Below are 25,305 nucleotides of genomic sequence, written 5' to 3'. Positions count from 1 at the left end.
ACCATTCGCGCTGAAAGTTGTGTGGTTTGCACTGTCGTTCTCTGGTGAGCAGATCTGGACATCAAAAACTCCCCGGATTGACGTCACGGTGGCACAGGTATATTTGCATGCTGGATAGTCCTCACAGTGTTCGCTCGCGCGATTCAGAGCTACTGGGGTCCAATGTTATACTGCGTCTTTGCAACGATGCTCCAGGGAATTTTTTGCCTGGGTGCGTCCGTGTTGTCGTGTGGCTGCCAAACAGCTGAGAGTCGGGAAAGCTTTGCTGACTCCTTGAAGGCATGATATATAATATGAATCCGTATGATATGCCACCGGCTTTTTGCAAAGGTAAGCGTTCATAATGTATGATGTTGTCCTGTTGCCCTGATATGTATATGATGTCTCGAACAGCTCAGACGTTCATTATATACTATTCTGCTTTCTCCGTCACTGGAGTATGTGCCGCCTTCACGATGGCGACGACACGCGCTGTGGTGTGGCCGTCTTCTGTTTTAATGACTGCTTCTTCGTGCGTGGCTTGCATTACCGCAGTAATTTGCTTTTGTGTGCTTATAATGTGCGAGCAGGACGTTGGTATGGCGAAACCAATATCTCTTGCCCATTGTCGTGTTTCCGCTCGGTGCACTTGGTGTTGCCATTCCCGTCCTACTATCCCTTCACGCCATCCAACCCACAGATGACCTCCACTGCGACGCTACTCATCCCATATGGTGCGTCACTTGCATTACCAACGTTATGAATAATGCAGCTCACATAAACAGGGGACGATTTTTAGGTTATGCGGGCATATCCATGATCCTCACGATTCCATGTTTCTTCCTGTCTGCAGCAGCAGCCCACTACGTATTCAAAGTGCACACGGTGCATCGAGAGCTTTTCAAGCTCACAGCTTCACCTTCGCATTATCTGTCAGCAGCTGAAATTAGGGAGGTCAACATCACTGAACCTTCCGAGCCAAAAAATGCGCCTTTGCCGGCTAAATCCGACTCGGATGTGGGGTCCGCGGACTTCAGGAATAGGAACCATTTGATGGACGACCACTTGGCAAGGAGAGATATGATGCCTCGTGTTGATGAGATGGATAATGCCGCGGCTATGTCAAATGAGGTTTATTCCCCGCGGGCTGAAAGTTCTCCCTCTTCCTTATCCACACCGACTCGGACTTCGCCAAAGCGCTGGTCGGAGACATCGCAATGGGACGAATCTCAGATACGCGTCCAGCGAGCGTGCATTGCCGTGCCCGTTGAAGAATGTACGATGACGCTTCCGATATCAAGTGAGTCGTTACCTGGTCTGGTACCCTGGTGTACGTATTTACATACTTTGCCTTCGAGCCCGTCATGGTCACGAACAGCCCAGACAGAGTCTCGCACCTGCGATATGGAGGCTCATTCTTTTCCAAATGTACGTGCATCAAAGAATAGGTCGAGTTTTTGGAGGCACTGACGTGAACCCTCAGGGCGTTCTTTATCACCCAATTTCTGGCCGCGCTTTCGACTATCATCGATGTAGCGAGCCATCGCCAATATCCATCGCCTTTTGGGACGCAACATGTAGCGTTAGTACTGGTGGGATGGGGACCATCGATAGTGTTTGGTCAGTTCCAGCCTACTCCCATGAAAAAAAAACAGCCTGGCTTACTATTTCTTCAGGTCACCTTCCAGCAGTCCGTCGTAGATTGCAGTTCTGGCGACGTCCAGACTCGAGTACGAACTGCGGCTAATAATTGCCAAAAAATGTGTAATATCGTATCGTGCCAGCATGCTAATTAAGCTATATCATGACAGTACGCTTTTCATCGATTTGCACGATCGACGACAGCTTGATATCCGGCCAGCCTTGCATAGATTTGACGCAGTGCAGGTTCAGCTAACTTGTGCATGTTTTTGGGCCTCTAACATGCAACGCACACTTAGTATTACCTTTTTCTCCGTGTGATACTCAGAGTTGACTCCAATGGAGAGCCACCAGTCTGTTGCGTTGTTTGTATATAGTATAGGCTACAGAATTCAGCACGACTCGTTCTCCGTAGGCGTATGATTCGGATCCATGGACATCAAAGTCAAGGAGACTAGGTCAAAACCAATTCTCTCTCAATGCAGTCGGGACTGTTCGTAGCCTAGTCTCATGATGTGACTGAGTCTGAAACAGTAACTTGAAGGGATCGTGCTTCTGTTTCGTGAGTCTGACACACATAGACGCTATGATTGTAGCATAGGGCCACCCCATGCTACGATCACTGCGTCTATATGTGTAGCGCGGTTTCAATCGTGCAGGTGAGGAAATGATGGCAAAGGCGGGATTCAAACAAGGCGGTATAGCTTACTCAGCAATACTGCCTCAAAATAATTTATGTAATCATGCCTGGTGTTTGATCAACTATAAAGGTATAACAAAGTATTGTACATTCCCCTGTCGTATTACCATCGCAAACATGACAAGGTGCAAAATGGGCCGTGTGTATCGTATGGAAAAAGGGGTCAACATGCTTTCTATGGCACAGCCGGCATTGCGAGTGAGGGAATATATGCAAAGTCAATAGGTGTGGCAGTGTCGAATATAATGAAAGTCTAAAAGTTCTATCCTGAATGGACGTACATCTAGGGTCGGGAAGTATATTACCCAAGGAGACCCTTGCCATCAGAGAGGGCTGCCAAGCTGTATCCGCTGCCACTGATCTTGTTGTATCGTGCAATGCAAAGGCGCTGGCTTGGAGGGATGACCTTATCTTCAAGGCCATGTGGAGCTCCGCCATGAAGAATGCTGACACGCTTCATTTCAAGGAGCTGTAGAATGTAATAGTCAAGATACGATCATGCAACAACTAAAATACAGTACACCTCATGTTATGTGTGGCGTTACTATGATCATAAACACCTCCAAAGAATGCTGTAGTAGCATCTTGGCCGATGTGTTTTGTCAACAAGTGATGGCCTCCTGGGTGATCGTCAAGGAAGTCTGAAACATCATGAATGAAGCCAGCAATGCAGATGACCGGATGACTCTTGGCTTGTTCAAGGTCTACGCGGAATGTATTAGAAAATACACCTGGCATATGCAGAAAGGTATGTACAGCTCTCCCAGGAAATGATGGGTAAATCGCTGTTATCAGAAGGCCATGACAGGGTTTCCTGGATCTCGCAAAGACACTTCAGTTGCATGGTAAGCTGACCTTTGCGGACCTCATTGTCAGGGAAGGACTAATAGATCTGGATGAATCAAGTATCCTAACATATCTGCAACAGACACACCTTCAAATGGCTTGCAAAGCCAAGCTTCTGGCATGACCAAATGAACCATTTTGTAGGGTCATATTGGTACCACTTGATGGCATTATGGTAGTCCATGGGGAATTGGTGGTGGAAGTTGTGGTATCCTTCATCGATTGTGACGAGGGCAGTTACGAAGTGATCATGAGGGCTGTGTTTGTCATCAAATGGTGTTTCACCCAACCAATGAGCGAGTGAATTCATGCAAAATGTGGACTATATGCGCGAGGTCAACGGTGTATGAGAATAAAAGGCAACAACAAACATACATGGTGAAGAAAGCAAAGATGCAGAAGACCGGCGTATACATAGCCACCTTGCCAATCGCCCCAACCAAGGCCAGCCACAACAGTGGGGAAGAGGAAGCCCATGATCATGACAAGGCTCAGGTAGTATTTGTGCTGCCACCTCACGACCTCGTTCTTTGTCAAGTCGCTAACATTAGCAACACCGGGCTTGCGATGGGGCTTGACAATCATCCATCCAATGTGTGACCATAGAAGACCACAGTGTGCATTGTACGGGTCAAGGTCAGTATTGGTGTAATGATGGTGAGCACGGTGTCCTCATGACCACCATTTGATAGAGCCTTCAACTGCACCTGCACCGACAAATGCAAGAACATACTGAAGGGGCTTCGATGCATTGTAAGAACGATGTGACCATAGCCGATGGTAACCAGCAGTGATGCCTGAAAACATGATAAGACAACAGACTTTCAAATGTAAATTGCCAAAGCTTACCGAGACCAGTCATGTAGTAGTATACCACTGACCAAATGGTGGTCTCCCCTCAAAGGCGAGTGTAGTATGCACCAATGAGACCTATAGCAGGCATGCCGGCGAGAATTGCAATGTTTAACCAGTTTAACTTTGTGTACCAGTTGTCCCAAGTGATTGGAGGAAGAGACTTTTGGTGCTTGAGAGTGTATGACACATAGCTATCGGGAGTGTTAGCGTCCGCAGGGACATGCTTGGGATCCTCAATGAACTTCTTTGAGGGCTATGAGTTAGGGTTGGCATTAAGTTTTGAGGTAATAGGGGGAGTGAGAGTCTCCACCGACGGAGGTGTCGAGCAAACTGGAGGGATGGACAACATGAGAGGTGGTCAAGAAGAAAAAGACGAGTGACGAAAGAGCATTTGAGGTGCTTTCTAGGAACTACATATAGTTAGAGTCAGCTTGTGCCCCTTTTTAGTCGTTATTGTGCTAATGTAGATGTACACTAAAACAGAAACTAGCTCAGCGGGAGTGTAATCAACACTAGTGACATTAGCTAGAACAGAAAATAGCTAGGTACAAGGTCAGTGCTAGTGTTGGAAGTTAGTAGCTGCTTCGACATGGCAAGTCCGCATCTGATGTGAAAAGATTCGAACAGATCACATGACCCTGAACCTCATGTGCTTTTGAAATGCGGCTGGAGGAAAGTTGAGCTCCAGACACATCGGGGATTCCAATATTTAAGAGTGGTTTGAATGTCGTGCGAGATGTTAAGATATACTTAATATTTGGGTTGTCGTCTAAGTGGATGTAAAATTTTAAATGTTAAAACGATCTTATGTGACAAGAGAAATATAAAGTATCAGCGAACATTTTGATACTGTCTGAACGTCAATGATAATAAGAAACATAAATGTATCTTTAATGCTGGCATAAACTTCAAAATGAAACTTCACATTTAAGACTCTAAAAAATTTCAACTATCACACGTGACTGAACACCTGCTCATGCATGAAGTTTAGACTGTCACTTAGGCGGGCATTAAAATTCAAAGTACCCCCCCTGACAATAAAACACAAAAATAAATTATCAAGTTTTATCTCCAGATAAAACTAATTGCCCAACAATTGCCCACTCATGGCCGAATCATCACCCACTTACAGCATCATTGCCCACTTAAGTTTGAGATGCGAAATATTAGGGGACTAGAGGATATGAGTTATATACATGTATGCAAATCTATGTAGTAGAGTGAAACTGAAAATCAATCCTGTTTGACAGTAGTCAGACACCAGTGATTTTGGGAGGTAAATGAATGTACTTACACGAGATAGAGATAATATGACCATGGTATCACTTGAAACTGCCCATCAAGCAAAGTGACTAACAACCCAGGATACCTTGACATTTTCCAAACAACTACTTAAGCTTGATGAGTACATTTTGGTGGGAAAATGAGGATACATAACAAATGGATCGATGGTCTGATCATGACATGGGAGGAGCTTGTGGACAGCAAATACCAGTTCACCTGTGGGCATAGCATAGATGTCCTGAATACTACCAGGAACCAGAGATGATAACCGGTCACCCTGAGGATAAACAGAAACTTGACTATTCCTGACATGAGTAGAGGCTCTGCTGTGGACAATCCTGTTGAATTTTAGTCATGCACATAATATTGCTGTGCATTGTTTGATAAGCACAAACAAGTCTTCAGGAACAGCTACAGCTACAGTGGAGGAAGGAGCCTGTAGAGTGTTGTCCAAAGGATCTTCAGCAAGTTCTTCACCGAGAGTTGCAGCACTCTTGGGAGCATACATGCTGTCAAAGAGAAATTTGCACTCTTGAATAGCCGGCGGACAATCAGGTTGACTAAGCCAACAGTGAAGTTTTGAAGTTTTGATAAATGAGTATAACATTGTAGCTTCCAACTCACCTTGAAAAGTCAGTCCCATGATTACACACTGATGTTCCATAAAGACTCACCAGTCTTATGATTTACTAGGAGACGCTGAAGTATTCCAATCAAATGTTCGAAAGGAAAGCACCACCAAGAGTGGGCCGGGCCAAATAGAAGTAGATAATTGTATATGTGGAAGGCAGCATGATAATTTGGATGCAGAGCGAAGGTAGGGTATATCTTCTTCAAATTTCCAACATAGTGCGCAATGTGAGAGCGATATGCATGTGCTCTCTCTGCAGTCGTTGTTCAAGCACACACAAGATACACCATGCAAACAAGCTCCATAGTATGGTCGAGAACAACTCTAAGGTGAGTGCCAACTTCATTGGAAGGATGGGAAGTGCCAGCCCCCCACAAGCTCACCAGGGCAATAGGAATGTAGATGGTGATTAAAGAACACCATTCATCTGCTTTCATCATCCTGGCAGATGTGCTTCCGAAATCACTTGGGATTGAAGTAAACCAGGATGGAACAATTATCTGCTGGATGACATCCCGAACACGATAAAGGGCATCTAGAGAACCAAGCTGAAGCTCCTTCTCTGGAGCAGCAAAAGGTTTTCCACAGTGCTGAGAACAAACATAGGAAACTTGCAAAAAGGAACATATCAAGAACTTACCCATTCCATGAGAGCTTTCACATGATCAATTTTGAACAATCTACTAGATTTATGAGGAACACATTGCAAGGCCTCACAGACAAACTTGAGAGGTCCCATATTCTTGTGAAACAGCGAATTCTTTAGATTATCCAGATTTTTGTCATCAGAAGACAACTGGGAAACAAGAAGGGTGCATATAGCAATGACCTGAGTCATTTCCTTCGAAGTCATCCCCAGAGGCATATCACCTAAGTCACATGAAAAGGCTGGAGGGGATAAAGTTGATGAAGTAGTCGCTGTAGTCAAACCGAGAAGGCTGCGGGAGTGATGCTGGACTAAACCTTCCAATATACAATGCATTGGGTCAACAACAAGCTGATGTGAGGGATCCCAGTATGGCAACCACCACATCTCTGAATAGCACACACTGTGAGCTTTGAATAGTTTTTCTTGTTTGGAGGTTATTGCAGAATCCCTCCACCGCTCAGCGAACTTCTGGAGTTCATCTTTGTCATGAGGTTTCCAGCTTTTGAAGTCCACTCTACTGTATGTGGTCTTATGGTAGCAGTTGCACATGCTACAATAAAAATGGCTGCTGGTTCCAGCCAAAGAAGCAAGATGGCAAGCAGCAGGAAGATCACAAACAGCCAAAACAATAGTGCTGCAAGCAAGCCGGCCAGTAGGAAAACAAGTGGTCTTAGAAAAATTGATGCTGTGCTCCCATGAGTCTATCATGTCATCAATAAGTGGCTGGATATAGTGATTAAGATGCTCGAGGGATGGTTGTTTCAGACCCGGTGTAGAAACAACAATACTGAGAGGAACAAATGAAGCTCCTAACTGTATCTAAAAAATGTTGTAAGGTCGTGCGTTGCCTAGTCTGCGTTACCTGAGGAGACAAGTGCGTTCGACCCCAAAGGGGAAGCGAGTGCAGCGAAGATCTAGAGGTACGCGCTGAAGCGAAGCACGAGAAAGTGCAGGTGTGCGCAAGGCACGAAGGCGCAGGAACGCGCACGCGTATTAGCGCGAAGCGCGGGAAAGCGCACACGTGTGTGCGGAAATGAGAAGGAGTAAGCTTAAGTGAGGATATGATGTAAGACAAGAGAAGAGAGATGTGAAGTATAGACAAAATGGATTTCTACTATGTTCTGCTAACTAGTAAGTGACTGGTAGGAAAAGTAAGTTGTAAAAATGGAAAATTAGTTGAAAAAGTCAGTAATAGTATGTACTGCTGGCGCTTATATAGCGCGCCTAAGCGCGGTCATGTGGAGCCGAAGCGCTACCAAGTAGGTATGTAAGATATATATGGGTGAGAGTCCATGATAAAAATAAAGATGGAACAATATGCAGATGAGAGAAATAGAAATATACACACTAGAGAATATGGTGGACAGTGGATGGATGCATCTGGATGGCTGGCGCTATAGGGCGCTCAAGCGCAGGAATGGTGCGTGCATGGTGCGTGCGTGTTGCGCAGGAAAGCTGCGCCTCGTATAGGGATAGCTGCGGGTAGTGCATGGAGTGACACTACAAGTTCGTGCTATGTACTCCTTGGTGGGAACTGCCATATCACACCATGAGAGGCATGATTCTCTACACTGGGATGATTCCTGCAAGATACATATTCTCAGGCTTATACCTGATATCTAATGGTAGATTCAAGCATGCCATAGAGATGATTCCAGAGGATTTATTAGCACCGTGCAGATTCATACCCTCCAGATTGAAGAAGTCCACCTGAAGGGTGAAAGCATAGCGCCCTTCATCTCCTCTATCAATAAAAAGTGAACCTGGCTCTGGGCCACAAAATTGACGGAGAAACTGTGCCTTGAATGCGTGTTTCATCAAAGGAGGATGGGGAGAATTGATTGAGTCCTGCAAATCATTGCAGGCTTGATCCATTGCCCCCTTGATATCTGCACAGAAGAGGAGACCGGCGAGGTAGTCATTAAAATCATGGTAAACAAATGTCTTCTTTGGTCGCACTACTCCATCAGGGCCATGACAGAGCAGTGACTCACCACATTCGGCCTCTAGCATGGGGTGGTGTGTGCAATGTTCAGGATATGTAGGAACAATAGAGCCATCTGCGTAATGGGGGCTGTAAGTGCAGTGACAACTAGAGCAGACTGTTGTAAAGAATTGATTCCTGGTGGGCTATACAAAAGGTGTTACCTTAAGACTCTAGAGTGCAAGTGAGATGTTCGTCCCAAAGAGACTGCCTCAAGAATTATCTCTTGATATAAATGCAAGGGATATCTTGTTAAGATCAAAGGTGAGAAAAGAGAATGATACCTCAAGTACATTCAGACTTCCGAAGAATTGTCCGAAGTGTCCGATGGGTTGTCTGAAGTGTCCAGTATAGGTCTGACATCAAGAAATGAAGGTCCGAGGTTGTGCGAAGCTTCTGGCAAGCTTCCGGTGAAACAGCAAGGTTTCTGGTAGAGAATACAGTGTTTGTTGATGTATAAAACTTTGCGTAGTATGACTAGCGAAAGTTCATTGAAAGACTGAAGGATTTCAGTAGTAAAATGGCAGCAGTGAGGTCAAACAATCATTCCGAATGGACAAAGATCGATTGTGCGAAGTACTAAAATCCAGAAGTGACTACTACTAACTATGACTCGAAGCAAGGGAAGTGAAGTCCAGTCTGAGTATCTAGCGAGCCAGAATATATCCTATGACGTGAAAGTCTGGAATCTGTGTAGGCAAAAACTGTAGTGAGATAAGACATCCGAAATGTAATAACACTCAAGGCGAGTCGCTACAAAGATATACTTGTAATAATGCATGAGGAGCATATCTATACATATTAGCAAGGGTTTTCGATGTATGTGCCCCTAGATATAATCAATAACAGATAACCAAATGAGAAATGCACCAGTGAAGTCAAATGGACAAGGACAGGACATGGTACAGAGGATCAGAAAAGCTAGAAAAGGCCTTGGAAATGGACGGACGACCTTTGGACGACTCGGACAAGCATGCGGAACTTTTGGAAGATCGGAAGTGTGTCAAGGAATATAAAACATGATTATCACCAGATACGTGCCCAACGCCAACCCGAGTGTTATACCGTGTATACAACAGTTTTCTTGGTGAGATGGAATTTTGAGAGCATGATGTTGAAATTCATTGGAATTTGCCTAAGCACATTTTGATAGGAAGAGCTGAGGCTACCATCTGATCTCCGGAATGTGAGGAATAACATGATTGAAATAAGTCCCAAGAGGAAATCACAGGCTCACTTACTGACCCCCATGATGACTTTACATGCCACAGTGATGAATAAGGCAACCTGTGTGATTTCATCATATTGATCCAGTGGAGATTCATGGTGAATATCTATTAACTATTCAGAACACAATAATGATGAAGATAGTCAACTCTTACTGGCATCAAATTTGACTGCTGCATGCAAGTCCATTTCGGGTGGCTTTTGACTGTTGAATTGGGCTTCTAAGCCATCTATCTCCAACATAACTGCCCTCTTCCATGTGATCACAAGGTCTGCATTTCATTTGATGTTCTCCACAGCTGTGCAAAGTAATGGTAGCTCGCGACCAATATCATTGGAATTACCCGCAAGTAACAACTGAAAGCTCCGCTGAACACGGAGCTCTATTTTACCGAGGACCTTCAAGGCCTTCACAGTTTGCTGATGTATGTTCTTTTCAGAGACATTGCCAGCAATGGCAACTCTGGGTTCACGGGTAATGAAAGGATCTAACAAAGTGAGTCACTCAAGATCATCCACCAGAGCTGGAATAGATAATGGCGGAGTGGGGTTGGGGTAAGGAACACGTGGTTTGTTGTCGATAAGGGCAAGTGTGTGAAGCTGTGAGACTACCAAATCCATGATGATGTTTGTGCTGGGAGAGCCAGTGGCAGCACATTCTGCTTGAGTGCATTTGGTGTGTTGTAGATGAGCAGCCATAAGACATTCTGCAATGAGTACCCCCTTAGGTGTGCTATCCTCAGTATGATCGCCAGATTCGATGCATTCCTCACAGAAGCACCATTTGAAAAGTGGGTGGAACACAGGCATGAAGAGTGGAACGAAAATAAGACAGTTTTCTATAAATTGGATGGGAGTGAGAGTCAGAACCGACTGCATATGCAAGCTTTTAAGTCAGATGAACAACAACAATAGCAGTAAGCCTTGTATGAAAATTACAAGAACTACCAAACAAGGAAATATAACTCTGTTGTCAGGGAGAGCTGGTGGCGACCCGAGCTTGGCATAGACAGCATCACCAGCTTTAGGCTATGAGATGCTGAGGATGCCTGAGGGCGAAGGAACAAGGTATAGTAGTTTTGAAGGACTGATTGTTGGCAATGACCTGGTGACATGCACAAAATGTGTTTTGTACATGAACATGGCAAATATCGAGCTTGTAATACCCTTCATAATAAGCCTATGGTTATGCCTAGAATTTTCTTTGTAGCACTCATAATTTATTTGAGTATTTTCGGGCCCAAAATGAGTGCAACACTACTTAACATTCAAAAATAATACTTATACTTCTGAAAGATTGGTTTCAAACTCACAATTCTTCACTTAGTCAGCAATTTCTCACACCTCCTATAATTTTCTCACACATTTTCACATGTTCTGAAACATTGTGACATATCCTGACATACATATTACATAATCAGTATGTTTTGTATCACATCTTGAACATGTTTGCTTATGTGAGCCTTTCATTTTTACAATACCCAGAGGAAAGACTGAAGTACTTCACATCTTATTACATAATCAGTCTCATGTGACCTGGTGGCACATTTTGACAACCATGTAGAGCTTCATTATGACAAGCATGCAAGACCTACACTATGGTATTTAACAAGTTAACATCAGATTGCAACAAAGTTTGAACAAAGCTTTGGAGTGCAGCATTCAGGCAGTGCAGAGGCAGTGTACACAGCTTAATACATAGCCACAGAGCACAGCCACTAATGATGACTTGACAGATTCTAGAATATTCTATCAGACACCACTAGAGTTTGGTGGAATAGTCTGGAAAATTCTATGACATTCTTTGAAACTTTATAGTAGATTAGTAATCAGTAGCATAGCCACTAGTAGGGTAGTATATAAGGGGCTTATTTTCCCCTCTAATAAAGAAAGCTCCCAAGTTATCAGAGAGCCCATTTTCTTGTATTACCTAAGTTTGAGTGTGAATGAGTGAGTGAAAATAAGAAGAGTGATCATAATGCTCTTTTTAGATTCTCACCTCTAAGATTACTGAGTGACACTAAGTGAAATATTAGCTTATTTCATTCCACTTTTTGACACTGTTTCCCACGACATACAGAAGCATATTTGAGGCCACCATTGAGCCATACTTTTTACACTAGCTGGTACACGGTTATCAGTCATCTAGTGCAGATATATTCCAGTTCTCTTTCAGACACAGGAAATCGATTCTGTGGGGAGAATATACATATTTCCATTAGCAATGGAAGACAAATAAGACTAACAGTCAGTCACTAATATTAAGAACTTGGCCAACTTAAAACTACATCAAGAGGGTGTACTCTTTTGTTTCGAAGTCACATATTAGTTCAGGCTGATCCATGTTAGAGGCTTAGTTTGATCTCCAATTGGTTTGTGAAGATAAGGAGTATTGATATAGCTCTAAGAATCATTGCATAGACATACATCTGTATTCGTTGAAGTCATAGCACTGCATTGTGCCAGTTATTGACTTTCTTTAGGATCATAGCACTGCATTAAGCTAGTTACTGATTCTGTCCCCCCCTTTAGTCACTGAGTACTTCCTTTGAGAACTCAACATACTTTTTCCCACAAACAACCACGTTATCGACTGTTGGTATTTGTCTGAACCGTTGACCGTGGTAGGATACTGAAAATTGGTGAATTTTACTGTTTTCACATCCTAGTAAGACACCGGTGACAATGAAAGGAGAGAACATTAAACCTATGATCAATAAGAAGAAAATGATGCCATGACGACTCACTTCATAGATCTGCAGTTTCCTGCAATATGGCAGTCAAATGAAAGAGCAGGATAAGGATACTTCAATATTGCGAAAGGCTGCCATGGACATCGAACCAGGAAGCAATGGATGATGACTTAGAGTTGGGCTGTTGGCGGTGGCGATGATAGCAGAGATCACTGGGCACGACCATACATACAGTCATGCCCTGGAGAAGGTCGTGAAAGGTCATTATCAATGAGAAGTCTGGTGATAATGAAAGAGGAGAATGCAGGGCACGACTGTATGTACAGTTGTGCCCTGGAAGAAGGTGAGGATGGTTGTTGTCGATAAGGAGGATGGTAGGCTTGACAGTACAAACCATCGAACCTAGGAGAAGGTAGACTAGTAGACTAGTATTAAAGAACTTAGGAATAGTGATAGTAAATAAGGGACTTAGTACTTTGGCGATGAAAGCGCCCAGTAATTACAAACAACCACTTTTGGAAATTGTTACATAATGTTGACTGCTCAACAAGCTTGACGGTTTGTACTGTTGAGTTCATCATCCTCAAAGCATGATGGTATGTACTGTTGTGCTCATTGAGTTCATTGTTCCTATCTTTGGAGCATGATGATATGTACTATCATGTCTCCTATGTCTCAATAAATCCCATTACCACCCACCTCACCAACTCCATTCCTTTTCGCCATCAACTCTTGTCAACTCCTCCACTTAACAATCCGGCCATCAACACCTGTCATCCCCTCTACTGTATATACAGTAGAGCGGGCCATGGTTAATCCACCTTCATTGACTACAATCCTTTAGATCATGCTGGCACGTTCCTCCATATATCCTCTGAGTTAGGTATGCCCCAATTGTTGACATATCCAACCATTAATCAACCAACAAATCCAGCAGTCAACACCCATCATCCATCATCCCTTAACACCCATCATCCCCTCCACCATACATACAGTGGAGTGGGCAATGGCTCAATTGCTTTTGCTTATTGCGACCACCTCTTGGATCATGTTGGCCCATCCCACCCATCTTCTACATCAGGTAAGCAAGTTGTTTGTTAAAAATACAACCCCATTGACCAACCGTCAAACAATCCAGCCATTAACATCTGCCATCCCCTCCACCACACATACAGTAGAGGGGGAATTGACTCATTGTACGTCCATCTACCCAATCCAGTGGATGGCATAGTGCAAAACCTATGTCTATGTTCAACTAGCATGCTATATGTACTGGACGAGAGATAGGTCCTTCGTCTCTTCATCTCCTTTCGCTGCTCGCAGGTAATCAGTATTGCGCTTGCCCTCATGTTCATCTTTGTTGATATCTCTGCCCACTTCTTGAGCTAGCTCCATGAGCTTTGCCACTAATTCCCAGAGCATCACAATGTCATTTTTGAGGTATCCTTCGGTCGGCCCTTACTCATCAAATATCATGGCAGCTTTGACACACTGTAAAAAATCATCGGCCACATTAATTATTGTTGCTGAAGTCATGTACCCATATACATGATTTAGTGCACTATCCTGAAGGTGCATTAGTTAGATCCCTGCTGACCAACTGGCCCACTTACCAAAAAGCTGTCTCTATAATTTATCAACAGGAAGACACTCATGGATAGCAGTGCCAGTAGTCGTATCAGCATTACTAGTATGCACGACATGGACCAGTAATCCTCTGAGGGCACCTTAGATACTTTCGGCACTGTGTAGTTGTATGCCCATATCTTGATTGTAGTTTTCCCCTGCCCTGGCATGGGCGAAGTGCTAGCAATTGTGCAGTGGCCATCGAGATCGCATGTCTAAACCAGTTTAGTGACATTCTTTCCAACCAGTCTTAATACTTACAGATATTGTTTGCACAAGACCAGTGTCTGTGTGGTGGAGGGTTTCAAGTATCTCCCCTGTCTTCCAATCAAATATATGTATGTCTACCCATAAAGGAGCTAAAATACCATACTTTGTGCATGTTTTTGTAGGCTACATTATGGTTATTTGAATGAATTATTTGTAGAATGATCCTCAATATCTGTTTCTGGAGCCTTAGGGTCAATAAAACCATATATTTAACTTAACTCATTTACAAATATCCTATATAATGTTTATTAAAGTTGGATCTGCCATACTTTGGACATATGCTCAGGCAAGTGATATGCTTGATGTGTATTTAAAACCCCCATTCTAATGTACACTGTGCACTTCAGTAAAGTATAGATTCTGCTGATTCCTTCTAATCCCTAAGAACCTCCTAACCTCCTAACCTCATTTAATTCCTGTCAGGTATTTTCTATCCATCTAATAGTATCCTCCAGCTTCTATTTGCTTTATAATATCATCAGAGTTAGCCAACACTTTTATTGCTCTATAGTTTGAATAGATTCATGCTGCAATGCAGAACAGCAATTTTGGATGTGATCCTCAGTTATTTGCATTGTAGCATTCCATATTGTCTGAAAATTGTAAGTACCGGATATATCTAATAGTGAGTGCAACACACAAGGACTGAATTACTAATGACTAGTGAGCCTGAGACAATCAGAAGGTCTGGGACTGGTAGTAACTGATACTAGGGTCAGGCAAGCTAGATGCAGCTATAAGACCTATGTACCACTTGTTTCACTTGAAAATAATCAGATTGATTGTTTTCTTGTTGCAGATTGAACTCATTGTGTTCCATTGAAATGTTATAGTAGTATGATAGGACTTAATTATAATCCAAATGCTTAGTAGAAAGCAAAGACTGAATAATATACAGAGTTTTTGCCTGACATGCCTGGGAAATTGCACTTTAAGTCAACTCAGCTCAAATTTTGTCATGTACTCAATCTCATATGCACAACACAACAGGTTAATAAGGCCTGCCCAAGAAATGATGTATTGAAAACCAAGTCAAAACTTATTAGTACACAGTGCATGAGACAGAGTTTTCATCTTATCTGAAATTTGAGTGATCTATAAGCTGTGAACATTTCCACAACATACAAATTATTCTGAACAACAGGATAAATCTTCTCCATCTCTTCATACTACTCCTGCCCAGATTTCCTCTCTTTATCCTGCTTAGATCTTTGGTGTTGAGCAGCTTATTCAAGCCTAAATGATCAGAACCATGTTTGTTGCTTAAATATATCTGTACTGCATCACAAATGTTAAGGTCATCGCTCTTTGGTCTTGTACCAAGTGGCACTCCGACTAGAACCCCCAAAAAACCCAACTATCAATGCACCTGATGATGAATAGATAAATAATAAATTAACTTCAATATTATATATTTAAAGCAGTGAATTATGATACAAGCTATGTACTTTAAAGTGAAATGTATATACTTTTGCAAATATAGCAAACTAGGCAATACAAAGACCTTAATACAAATATATTTGGTTTGACATTTTTTCAAAGTGCCCAACTAGAATTAAATATCTTTATCAAATAGTCTTGCTATTTGAAGGACTATCATTACTACTTATGACTATCTTATATCTACAGGTATTTCCAACACTCCCATTCCACCTAGAGTATTATATATTGTGTGCAAGTGGTTATGGGTTATCAATACATAGAATATTGTTCCACCTTAGTACTAGGTCAGGGCATTATTCTTTGGGTAGTTAATAGTTTGGGTTCTTTGCTAACAAACAGTGCAGACCCTCAACCTAGTTTCCCCTCTGACTAGAATTATTTTAACTCATTATGGAATCAGATGCTCTTAGATTTAGTGGCAGGTGTTTCAAACTTAATCATTGTATTATAATTTCCTATTTAGATTGTGTCTGCAGATGATAATGAAGATAGATGTAATAGTGATGACTCCAAGGAGATATTTATAGCAAAGTAGGTAGTTCAAGAAGACAATATTATTAAGAGTAAGGATATGAAATGAGAATAAGTGTGAATGACATTTTCTTTACATCAACTGTCATGAAAAAATGCCTAGAGTATCTTTATAGATTTCATAATCTTTAATTTGACTACAGTAGCTTAGCCATTATGAAATAATCATTATGGAGGGTAGAGAATTACTATGGCCAATATCAGCCTACTTATAGAAGTGAAGAAGTTTTCAAATAGAAGTTGAACTGGTCAGAAACAGGAGTTAAAAATTCTTAGCAAGCTTGCTGAAGCTAAGAGCAATCTAATTAAAAAAATTAGATATCCCTTCTAACATAAATTCTGCCTTAGCTATCATAGCCACAGGTAATTAATATATCTATATATCTGGAATACACATCATGACCATTGTATTATAAGTTTATATTAGAGTGGTGCTGTAATACATATTGAGTAGAATGATGACTATGTTATTTAAACATTCATATTTGCAGTAAATAATTGGGAAGGGTGGGAGTTTTGTGTTCCTATAACCTAGGGATATTAGATTATTTTCATTTATCATACAGACAGCCTTGTAGTACTTTATGCTAATCCTAACTTTGTAGTGAGATAGTAGATCCTTTAGTTATTACTATATAATGGCTAAAGAAAATATTCCAATATTTGTGGTTCTTTATATAATATATGACAAATTGGTTTTATAGGTATTTATCTATGGATCATCTATCTAAGAAGATAGTGTTGGAGAGGTTTTGGTGTCTCATATCATTGGTAATTCTTAGTTAGTAGAGCATCATAGAGGTACTCACCATTAAGAATGTAAAAGGTGATATATATTCTCATAGCAAATTGATGACTATTTCAAGACTATAACATAAACTAAAGAATTCTGACTGATTTGAAGAAAAACCGAAACTGCTCATTTTGAAGGATTGCTATCAGAAAAGCATGTTAGAATGATTCTCTGTTTCTTAGTGACTGAGGCAGTACAGACTGTCAAAGTTCAGGCCATGAAACCAAACATATCTCTAGTATAAATAGAGATATGACATATAATATCATCCTGTAGAAGAATAATATACCCACCCTTCTAGTCACCAAGAGCAATAAGCAATATAATAAAATTAATGTTATCATAATTAATGTGGATAATCTCATTGGTTCCCTCTTTAATGGCAACTGTGAAGAATGGTCTATCAAAGTCTAGAATAGACCTCTTAAGAATAATGTCTTTTATAACTATATTTTGAGTCTTAATAAATCTATATGCCCTAAATAAAATAGTTAGTGCTATAGGTAAGCATAGCATTACATTATAGATTCATCTTCCTAGAACCCAGATCATATATTGGTATCTTTTGTTCTAAGTTTAAGCAGCACAAAGAAACTGTCATATTTTGTTGGAGTCAAATTATTAGTCTCAAAAATATGATTGTAGTCTAATTCTAAAGCTTAGATGAAAGAAAAAATAAATGATAAGGTGTTAATTAGTGGATTAAAGAAGTATCCCAACAGAGTATGCAAATCTTCTAGAAAGCCTAATATAGAGATAGGTAAAGAGTAAGATGATGATTATCGCTGCAATGATGGTAATGTGTTCAAAAGAAAGCATAGAAAGGGCCTTGGATAACCATGAAGAGGTACTAGTAATAAGCAGAGGAAGTGTAAATATTATAATAATAGAGACTATAGTAATAGCTGATTGATAATTTGTGGGAGGTGTTGCTGTTAAGCTAAACATGATAGTATGTAATAAAGCTTGAGATGTAGTATAGTATTATGTTAAAAGATAAACTTAGAAGTGTCAATAAATAAAGGGCAATCATTATATGGTTACTATAAGTAATTACTAATCTGATCTGATACCTACCTAGTAGCCTATGTCTTGTCTATAGATCAGTCTCTAGGTATGGATACTGAACTTCAAGCTATGTATAACCTATTATATTAGTGAGCTAGTTAATAATTCAAATAATGAATAGAAACTCAAATAAAATAAAAGGGTAGGTACCAACTGTTGCATTCAAAATAGTGGTAGACAGTGATTTTGTAAGTAAGAAGTCATGTGTAATTATATCATTATGGTTATTAGGAAAAAATTGGTTATGGTAAGTGGAGAGGCAAGCCCATTCAGTCACATAGTCTGTATTATACAGACAGCTGAGGTTGAAAATATGCCGTTCTACACAGGCTAGTGGATATTGGCTGATTAAATGTATCTGCCTAAGTCTAACATTTGGCCAGCCAGCTCACTGACAGATGATTTTAACAGCTGGGCCTATAAATTGTGATGCTCAATATTAACATGTCGGCCGGTGGCTAGGAAACAAAAGCAGTGCAGTATGATATTGTCATCTGGGCCCATGTAGCAAATAGTTACTGTGTATAGCAGTCAGCCGGTGCCAAAGGTGGGCATGAAGCCATCATGTGGGCCAATGCAGAAGATATTTCCTGTGCATATCAATAGGCCCATATGAAACACATTGACTAGGTATGAGGCTATCAGGTGGGCCGATAACAATGAATGACCAATATAATTGGGTGGGCTGATGGAACTGATAGCATCAGTTTGGCCAATAAAAATGAATTCCCGATGCTCTTAGATGGGCAGATAACAATGAATGGCCCAACATAATCGGGTGGGCTGATGGAACTGAATTCCTTATGCTCTCAGATGGGCGGATAACAATGAATGACCAACATAATTGGGTTAGCCGATGGAATTGAGACCATAGGTTGGGCCGATGAAAACAAATTCCCGATGCTCTCAGGTGGGCCAATAAGAATGAAAGGCCAATGTAATCAGGTGGGCCGATGGAATTGAGACCATTGGTTGGGCCCATGGAAACAATTTGCCAATGCTCTCAGGTGGGCCGATAACAATGAATGGCTGATGTAATTGGGTAGGCTGATGAAACTGATACCATCAATTAGGCTGATGGAAATGAATTTCTGATGCTATCAGGTGGGCTGATAGCAATGAATGGCTGATGTAATCGGGTAGGCTAATAGAACAGTTACTATCAGGTGGGCTGATGGAAATGAATTCCTGATGCACTTGGGTGGGCCAATGGAACTGAAGCTGTCAGGTGGGCCAATATAAACAAATGCCTGATGTTATTAGGTGGGCTGATAGCAATGAATGAGTGATATAATCAGGAGGGCCACTGAAAATAATGCCATCAGGCAGGCCAATCAAAACAAAAATTCCCTATGTTATCAGCAGGGCCGATAGAAAGGCCAATGGAACTGATGTGATCAGGTGGGCCAATGGAAATAAAGTACCCCAATGCCATCAGGTTGGCCGATAGGAATGGATGTCTGATGAAGTTGTGTGGACCGATGAGAAGCACCATCTCACTCTATCAGGTGAGCCAGTGTGGAGCAGGTCTCCCATGTGCATCGGTTGGTTGGTCTTCAGGAAAGGTGATCTCAAGGATTCAACAACATGAATTCAAATTAATCTGCAACCTTGTAAAGGAACCATCTACAAACCATGACATCTATAGACTCTGTCCTTTGGACAGACTGAGCACATTCTGTTTGAAGGTGAACCCTCTCACCAAAGTAGCAAGTCTAAGTAGTCCTCGGTCTTGCACTGCCACTTGCGCAGATAGTTATTTTAACTCTTGATATTTGGTGTCAGTACATGGGACAAGACAAGTGAATGGTCAACTTGCCATGGACTTGCAAACACGAAAAGACTCTAAGTTGCATTTGCCCAGGTCATAGTATTCATAGTCGCCCTCCACATGAAGTCATTTGGTAGATAGCTGCTTGGTAGGCGATTTTCTGGAGGATGAATGAACTGATGTTGTTTTGTTATAATGTCGAGCTTTGACAAATCGTCCTGTATCTCCTCTAGATGTTATTTTGTTCTCTCATTGAACCAAAGAGGATGTCTTTGGAGGACTCCAAGCCTTTGGCTTTGACTTGACCATGGACCAAAGTAGTACTGTGAGTGTCAGGATGTCTTGTTTGGAATGGGATGCTTAGACTTTGGGACATTTTGGTGCTTACATGCAACTGCCAAATGTAACGAATAATATGTAATAGTCACTTTAATCTCTTGCTAATCATCAGCAGGGATATTCATAGAGCAATTTCAATGGTTAATAGTGATTCTATATATGATACATCAAGAGCACTTCAGGACCTCTGAGTTCATGCTACACACCCACTCATGCATCTATGTATACCATTTGATGAGTCTCATAGCAATAGGGCTCACACTATTCAGCTCAATCTAGCCCTTACGTGTACTTATGTAAATCATTGCTCATATGACTCTTCCTTCCATTTTTTGTTCCATCAACAACATCAACACCCTGCACTCATATTTCCAGGTCCTTTACTCCAAGCTACCTACTGTGACATGACTTGGATGAAGATAAATGTCAGGGATCAGCCTCAGTTGAACGACCGAGAGAACACCGCTCTGTAGTCCCATATTGAGAACTGGGGGAAGGCGAGTAGAACCAAGAGACGACAAATATTCAAAGTGGCCACCAGAAAAGCCAGACTCTTAGCTCCAAAGATAGACCAAGAGCTCTTGAAGCAATGAAAAGAGGTAAGTGTTTCAGCTTTGATGTCGGATCATGCTGCTTTACAGTCATCATGAACAGAAATACAGGCAGTGGTTCCACAATCACAAGAAACACAAGGCCAATGCCAAAGCACCAATGAAGCTGCAAAAGAAATGGACAGCACACCGAGTAAATTGAAGACCAGTGCAAGGCCAACATTCTTCAGCAAATACATGAAGAAATTGAGGAGGAGACTAGGCAGAAAGAAGTCTTCAGGAGGTATCAACCCACTATAAATCATGAAAGGGCTGGGTGACAATGAGTTGGAGGAAGCCTGGGCAACGGCTGACGAGCAGACAAATCAAGCACCTCACAAAGGAGATGTTTACTCAGGCCGATATGAACTCTTTGTATTAGGTTCCTGGAAGGATGGAGAGGGTGGCCTACTTACATCTGGACAAGTTGATACAGTCGGTCAGTCGGTCGGTTGGTCATTGTGCTTACATGGTTTGGCAGATTTGACTTCAATGAACATCTTGGGATAAGCTCCAGCTTCATGAAATGCAAGGACTGGCAGGTCATCTTACCGGCATGGGAAGATTTCATAGGTGATGCATTCAGTGAGTCTCAAGACCATCTCAGAGGTGCTTCATTTAATTTATGTCACTTTCATTAAGACCAGGACGGCACACTGCTCAGAGGCACTCGCTGGGTTCTCAAGCCTTACCATGAGTTCAACCTGGACTGCATGGGTTTGCTGATGTTGCCCAATATTGAGGGTGTCTTGCTCAGCACCAAGAAGGGAATGATTCAGTCATTTGTCACCATTTATTACCATAAGCCTGTTGATAGAAAACCTACAGCATCATCTGATGCCCACCACCACAGAAATATGCTGTGGAAAACTGAAGGTCCCAGTGCCTTGGAGCAACATAATGAAGGAACAGTCCAGATTTATCTCCAGCATATACCTGCCAGATGACGCAAAGATCATGGACCCTTCCAAAATGCAACAGGATGAAGCCAACACCTCGTTGGAATGTTGGTTGGACTGACAAGACAACTAGGTAGGGCTCATATTGAAGTTCAAGGCCTGGATCAACGACAAGAGCAAGATGCATGCTCCTGTCAGCAAAGAGTCTGATGACTCTAACAGTGATGCTGATGATGAGGGCATGTGGCTCATGCCAACCAAAACATCATCGGCTGCCGCTGCACCATCACCAGCCGGAGTCCCAAAGGGCGGCCTAGGTTCATCAAATAAGCTCATGTCAGTTCTGCCGATGAAGAATCTGACAAGACTGATGCAGATGTGCCTCTGCCAAAGGTAAAAAAACATGCACCCTATTGTGTAGGGAAAGGTGCAAATGCAACACAAGGTGACCCAGTGGGATGCCAGTCAGAGTCAGATGACCGACTGGCTCCCAAGAGCTTTGGCTTTGGCAAGAGAGTCAGAACTCAGCCTACCATCATCTCACCCTGAACAGACTTGGCATATGATTGAAGACCGACCAATTATGGATTTGGTCAGAAAGGTCTCTCATGATAGAAGGGCCTATGTAGCAGGAAACACCTGCATGCCTGCTGCACAGGTGACTGAGGGATCAGAAGATGAAAGTTATGGCCACATTGCCATGAAGGCCAGGTATGAGCCAACCCACTCTCATCATACCGGCCAGCAAGTTCGTGGCTTTAGCCCACATTCAACTCATCAGGGTCTCGAACATCTTCTTACATTCCCCACAGTGCCAGACCAGGTGCTGAGAAAGACCAGGGCTGCCTGAGATGTATTACTGGTGGTAAATCACCGGTCGCTGAAGAAGACAATGGCTCCCAGAGAGGTATTACCAGCAATGAATGACCAGTTGCCCAAAAAGACCAAGGCCACCAGATTGGCGGCTTGCTCACTTCCTGATGCACTGGTGAAGAGTACTAGGAGCAAGGTTGACAATGTGCTTGGCACCTGAATTCGGCAAAAGCCCAAAAGATATGCTGACTACGTGTAGTTGTTGGCAGCATCTTGTGTCATAGAGGTTGTTCCATTCTGCTCAGTTATCAATGATTTAAGTATATAGATTGTATTTGTAGAACATCATTGGTCCAGGTGCTCAGTCTTGAGGATCAGGTTTTGAGATCACATGCTTGTTATGGTGTTCGACTTTCTCTAAAGGCAACCTGTGAATTGTAGTTGGAACTAGAGACAAAATGGTTCAGGTTCTGACACTCAACACAAGCTTGCAGCTCTAGTCCATCTTTGCAGTGCAACTTGAAAATACGGTGCCCAAGTTGGTAGCATTCACAGACAATTGGAGCATCTATGTGTTCGGACTCTATGATGGCAACTTGTCAGTCCCTCCACTGCATACTCTCATTGCCTGATGCTGAGAGCTGAACAGCATGAAACTTAATGATAAAGATGGTGGCATAGTGCAAGAAATTAACTGTAAATCAGTGATGTGAGGAACTACTGCTCTTGACCTGGGCTTGTTACTGACATTATCTAGTGGTCATGCTGCAGTGTATGCCAAGCAAGGCATTTTCATTGTAGATAATGCAACAGACAGTTTCACATTATATCACCTTGAAGGTAATGGGGAGCCTGTTCAAACATTTGCAACCAGTTTGCCAAGTGTATTGGTCCCAAAGCAAGTAGCATTTGGGGAAGAAGGCAAAGTAGTTGTGGGAGGAAGTGACCATGGGCTAGTATATATCAGTGGCTCAAAAAAGTGTCCCAATGTTTGTAGGTTTTCATGTAATTGTGTTATTGCGAGCCAGGGTGTGAGAATCTGACTAAATCAAAGGAAGGTCCCAAAAAGCTCTACTTCTCGGCTACAATTATGTCCCCTATAGCGTGAGAATCCATTGACGCCGTGCGAAGATATGGCTATTTTAATTAGGTGACTCATTGGGACACTTTTTTGAGTTTGAATCAATTATACATAATTTCTATAATTCTAGTACTTAGTGTTTCCTCCCTTAGCTTTAATGACTGCTGCTACCCTCCTAGGCATACTTTCTATCAATTTCTGATACTCCTCCTTAGCAATCTTTCCCCACTCTACTACAACTCTCTCCCATAACTGAAATAGTCCATTAGGTGGGTCTTGATAGACAGCAAGCATTCTCTTGAGTAATTCCCAAAGATGTTCAATGGGATTGAGGTCTGGAGACTGTGCTGGCCATGATAGGACAGTAATATCATGGTCCTCAAACCATTTGGTGGCCAACTTTAAGGTATGCTTGGGGTCATTATCTTGTTGGAAGATAATGTCTTCTTCATCAATACCTGATTCTTGCATGCTTTTGAGCAGACACTCCTCCAGAATGGAGACATACTGCTCTGCATTCATCCTCCCCTCCACCTCACATAGAATTCCCACCCCATGCCACCCCATGCAGCCCCACACCATCATATTTCCTCCTCCAAACTTAAGAGTACCTTTCACTTCTTTTTCTCCAAGTGGATCTCCTGCCTTTTTCCAAACATACTCTTGACCATCTGACCCCATCCTATTGATTTTAGTTTTATCTGACCAAATAACTCTCTTCCAGTCCTCTATAGTCCAGTGCTGGTGCTTTAAAGCAAATGCTAGTCTCCTTTTCCTATAGGCTGGTGACAGTAGGGGTTTCTTCTTCTTGACTATAGCTTTAAGATTGGCTTCCTTGAGGGTGTTTCTGACTGTTTGAGTGGAGACAGTGGTAGTGATGATGGAATTGATGTATTTTGTGGCTTGAACAGCAGTAGAGGCCTTTCCAGATATAATATGATGAACAAGAGCTCTTTTGTCATGCAGAGTAAGTTTAGAAGGACGACCCATTTTGACATTTTCTTTGTTGGGAATATTCTGGTTGATAACCCTGGCAATAGTTGACTTCCCCAGACCAGTTTTGGAGGCAATCTGCCTGATAGATAGACCAGAGATGGAGAGAAAAAGGATATTATCTCTTTGAGAAGAGGAAATAGACTTCATGCTGATTATGAGGGACATGATGTTATTGGAAGGGTTTATATATGTACAGGATATTAAAATGAGACCATATTGCCAATATGGGACCATTTATATATATATTTGTAAATGGTGTCATGTCTAAATGATCTGATTTTCATATTTTAATAGAAACTCAAAAAAGTGTCCCAATGAGTCACCTAATTAAAATAGCCATATATTCGCACGGCGTCAATGGATTCTCACGCTATAGGGGACATAATTGTAGCCAAGAAGTGGAGCTTTTTGGGACCTCCCTTTGACTTAGTCAGATTCTCACACCCTGGCTCGCAATAACACAATTACATGAAAACCTACAAACATTGGGACACTTTTTTGAGCCACTGTATATCTGTAACTTGATAGATATATAGAAAGTAATGATGTATTTGGTGTGTATTATATAATCTCCGCTCCTGCCACTGTTTTATATG

The 25,305-nt window shown here is 42.0% G+C and overlaps 3 protein-coding genes across 3 annotated transcripts; 2 read left to right on the top strand and 1 right to left on the bottom strand.

Moving 5' to 3' along the window:
* Positions 1-293: 293 nt before the first annotated feature.
* On the top strand, positions 294-1,835 carry F5891DRAFT_1145870 (uncharacterized protein; the record flags this gene model as incomplete). The annotated part of the gene is made up of 7 exons (XM_041365013.1): positions 294-330; positions 394-511; positions 570-713; positions 765-1,294; positions 1,338-1,407; positions 1,463-1,599; positions 1,656-1,835. The coding sequence occupies 7 exons, from the start codon at positions 294-296 to the stop codon at positions 1,724-1,726; spliced, it is 1,107 nt and encodes a 368-aa protein (XP_041225985.1). The 3' UTR covers positions 1,727-1,835.
* Positions 1,836-2,848: 1,013 nt separating this feature from the next.
* On the bottom strand, positions 2,849-4,414 carry F5891DRAFT_1033918 (uncharacterized protein). The gene is made up of 7 exons (XM_041361730.1): positions 4,332-4,414; positions 4,088-4,274; positions 4,016-4,063; positions 3,874-3,963; positions 3,542-3,837; positions 3,255-3,488; positions 2,849-3,203 (listed from the first exon to the last, which is right to left on the bottom strand). Exons 1-7 carry the CDS (start codon positions 4,368-4,370, stop codon positions 3,039-3,041), a joined length of 1,059 nt encoding a protein of 352 aa, XP_041225984.1. The 5' UTR covers positions 4,371-4,414; the 3' UTR covers positions 2,849-3,038.
* Positions 4,415-20,919: 16,505 nt separating this feature from the next.
* On the top strand, positions 20,920-22,746 carry F5891DRAFT_980356 (uncharacterized protein; the record flags this gene model as incomplete). Its single annotated transcript, XM_041376993.1, has 9 exons — positions 20,920-20,929; positions 20,985-21,164; positions 21,192-21,363; positions 21,402-21,505; positions 21,563-21,831; positions 21,953-22,136; positions 22,196-22,212; positions 22,241-22,530; positions 22,632-22,746. 9 exons carry the CDS (start codon positions 20,920-20,922, stop codon positions 22,744-22,746), a joined length of 1,341 nt encoding a protein of 446 aa, XP_041225983.1.
* Positions 22,747-25,305: the final 2,559 nt, after the last annotated feature.

The sequence above is a fragment of the Suillus fuscotomentosus genome (assembly GCF_016647785.1).
Source record: "Suillus fuscotomentosus strain FC203 chromosome Unknown F5891scaffold_27, whole genome shotgun sequence".
NCBI classification, from domain to species: domain Eukaryota; kingdom Fungi; phylum Basidiomycota; class Agaricomycetes; order Boletales; family Suillaceae; genus Suillus; species Suillus fuscotomentosus.
Note: the sequence above shows the minus strand (reverse complement) of the source record. Positions and strands in the feature narration are given on the sequence as shown.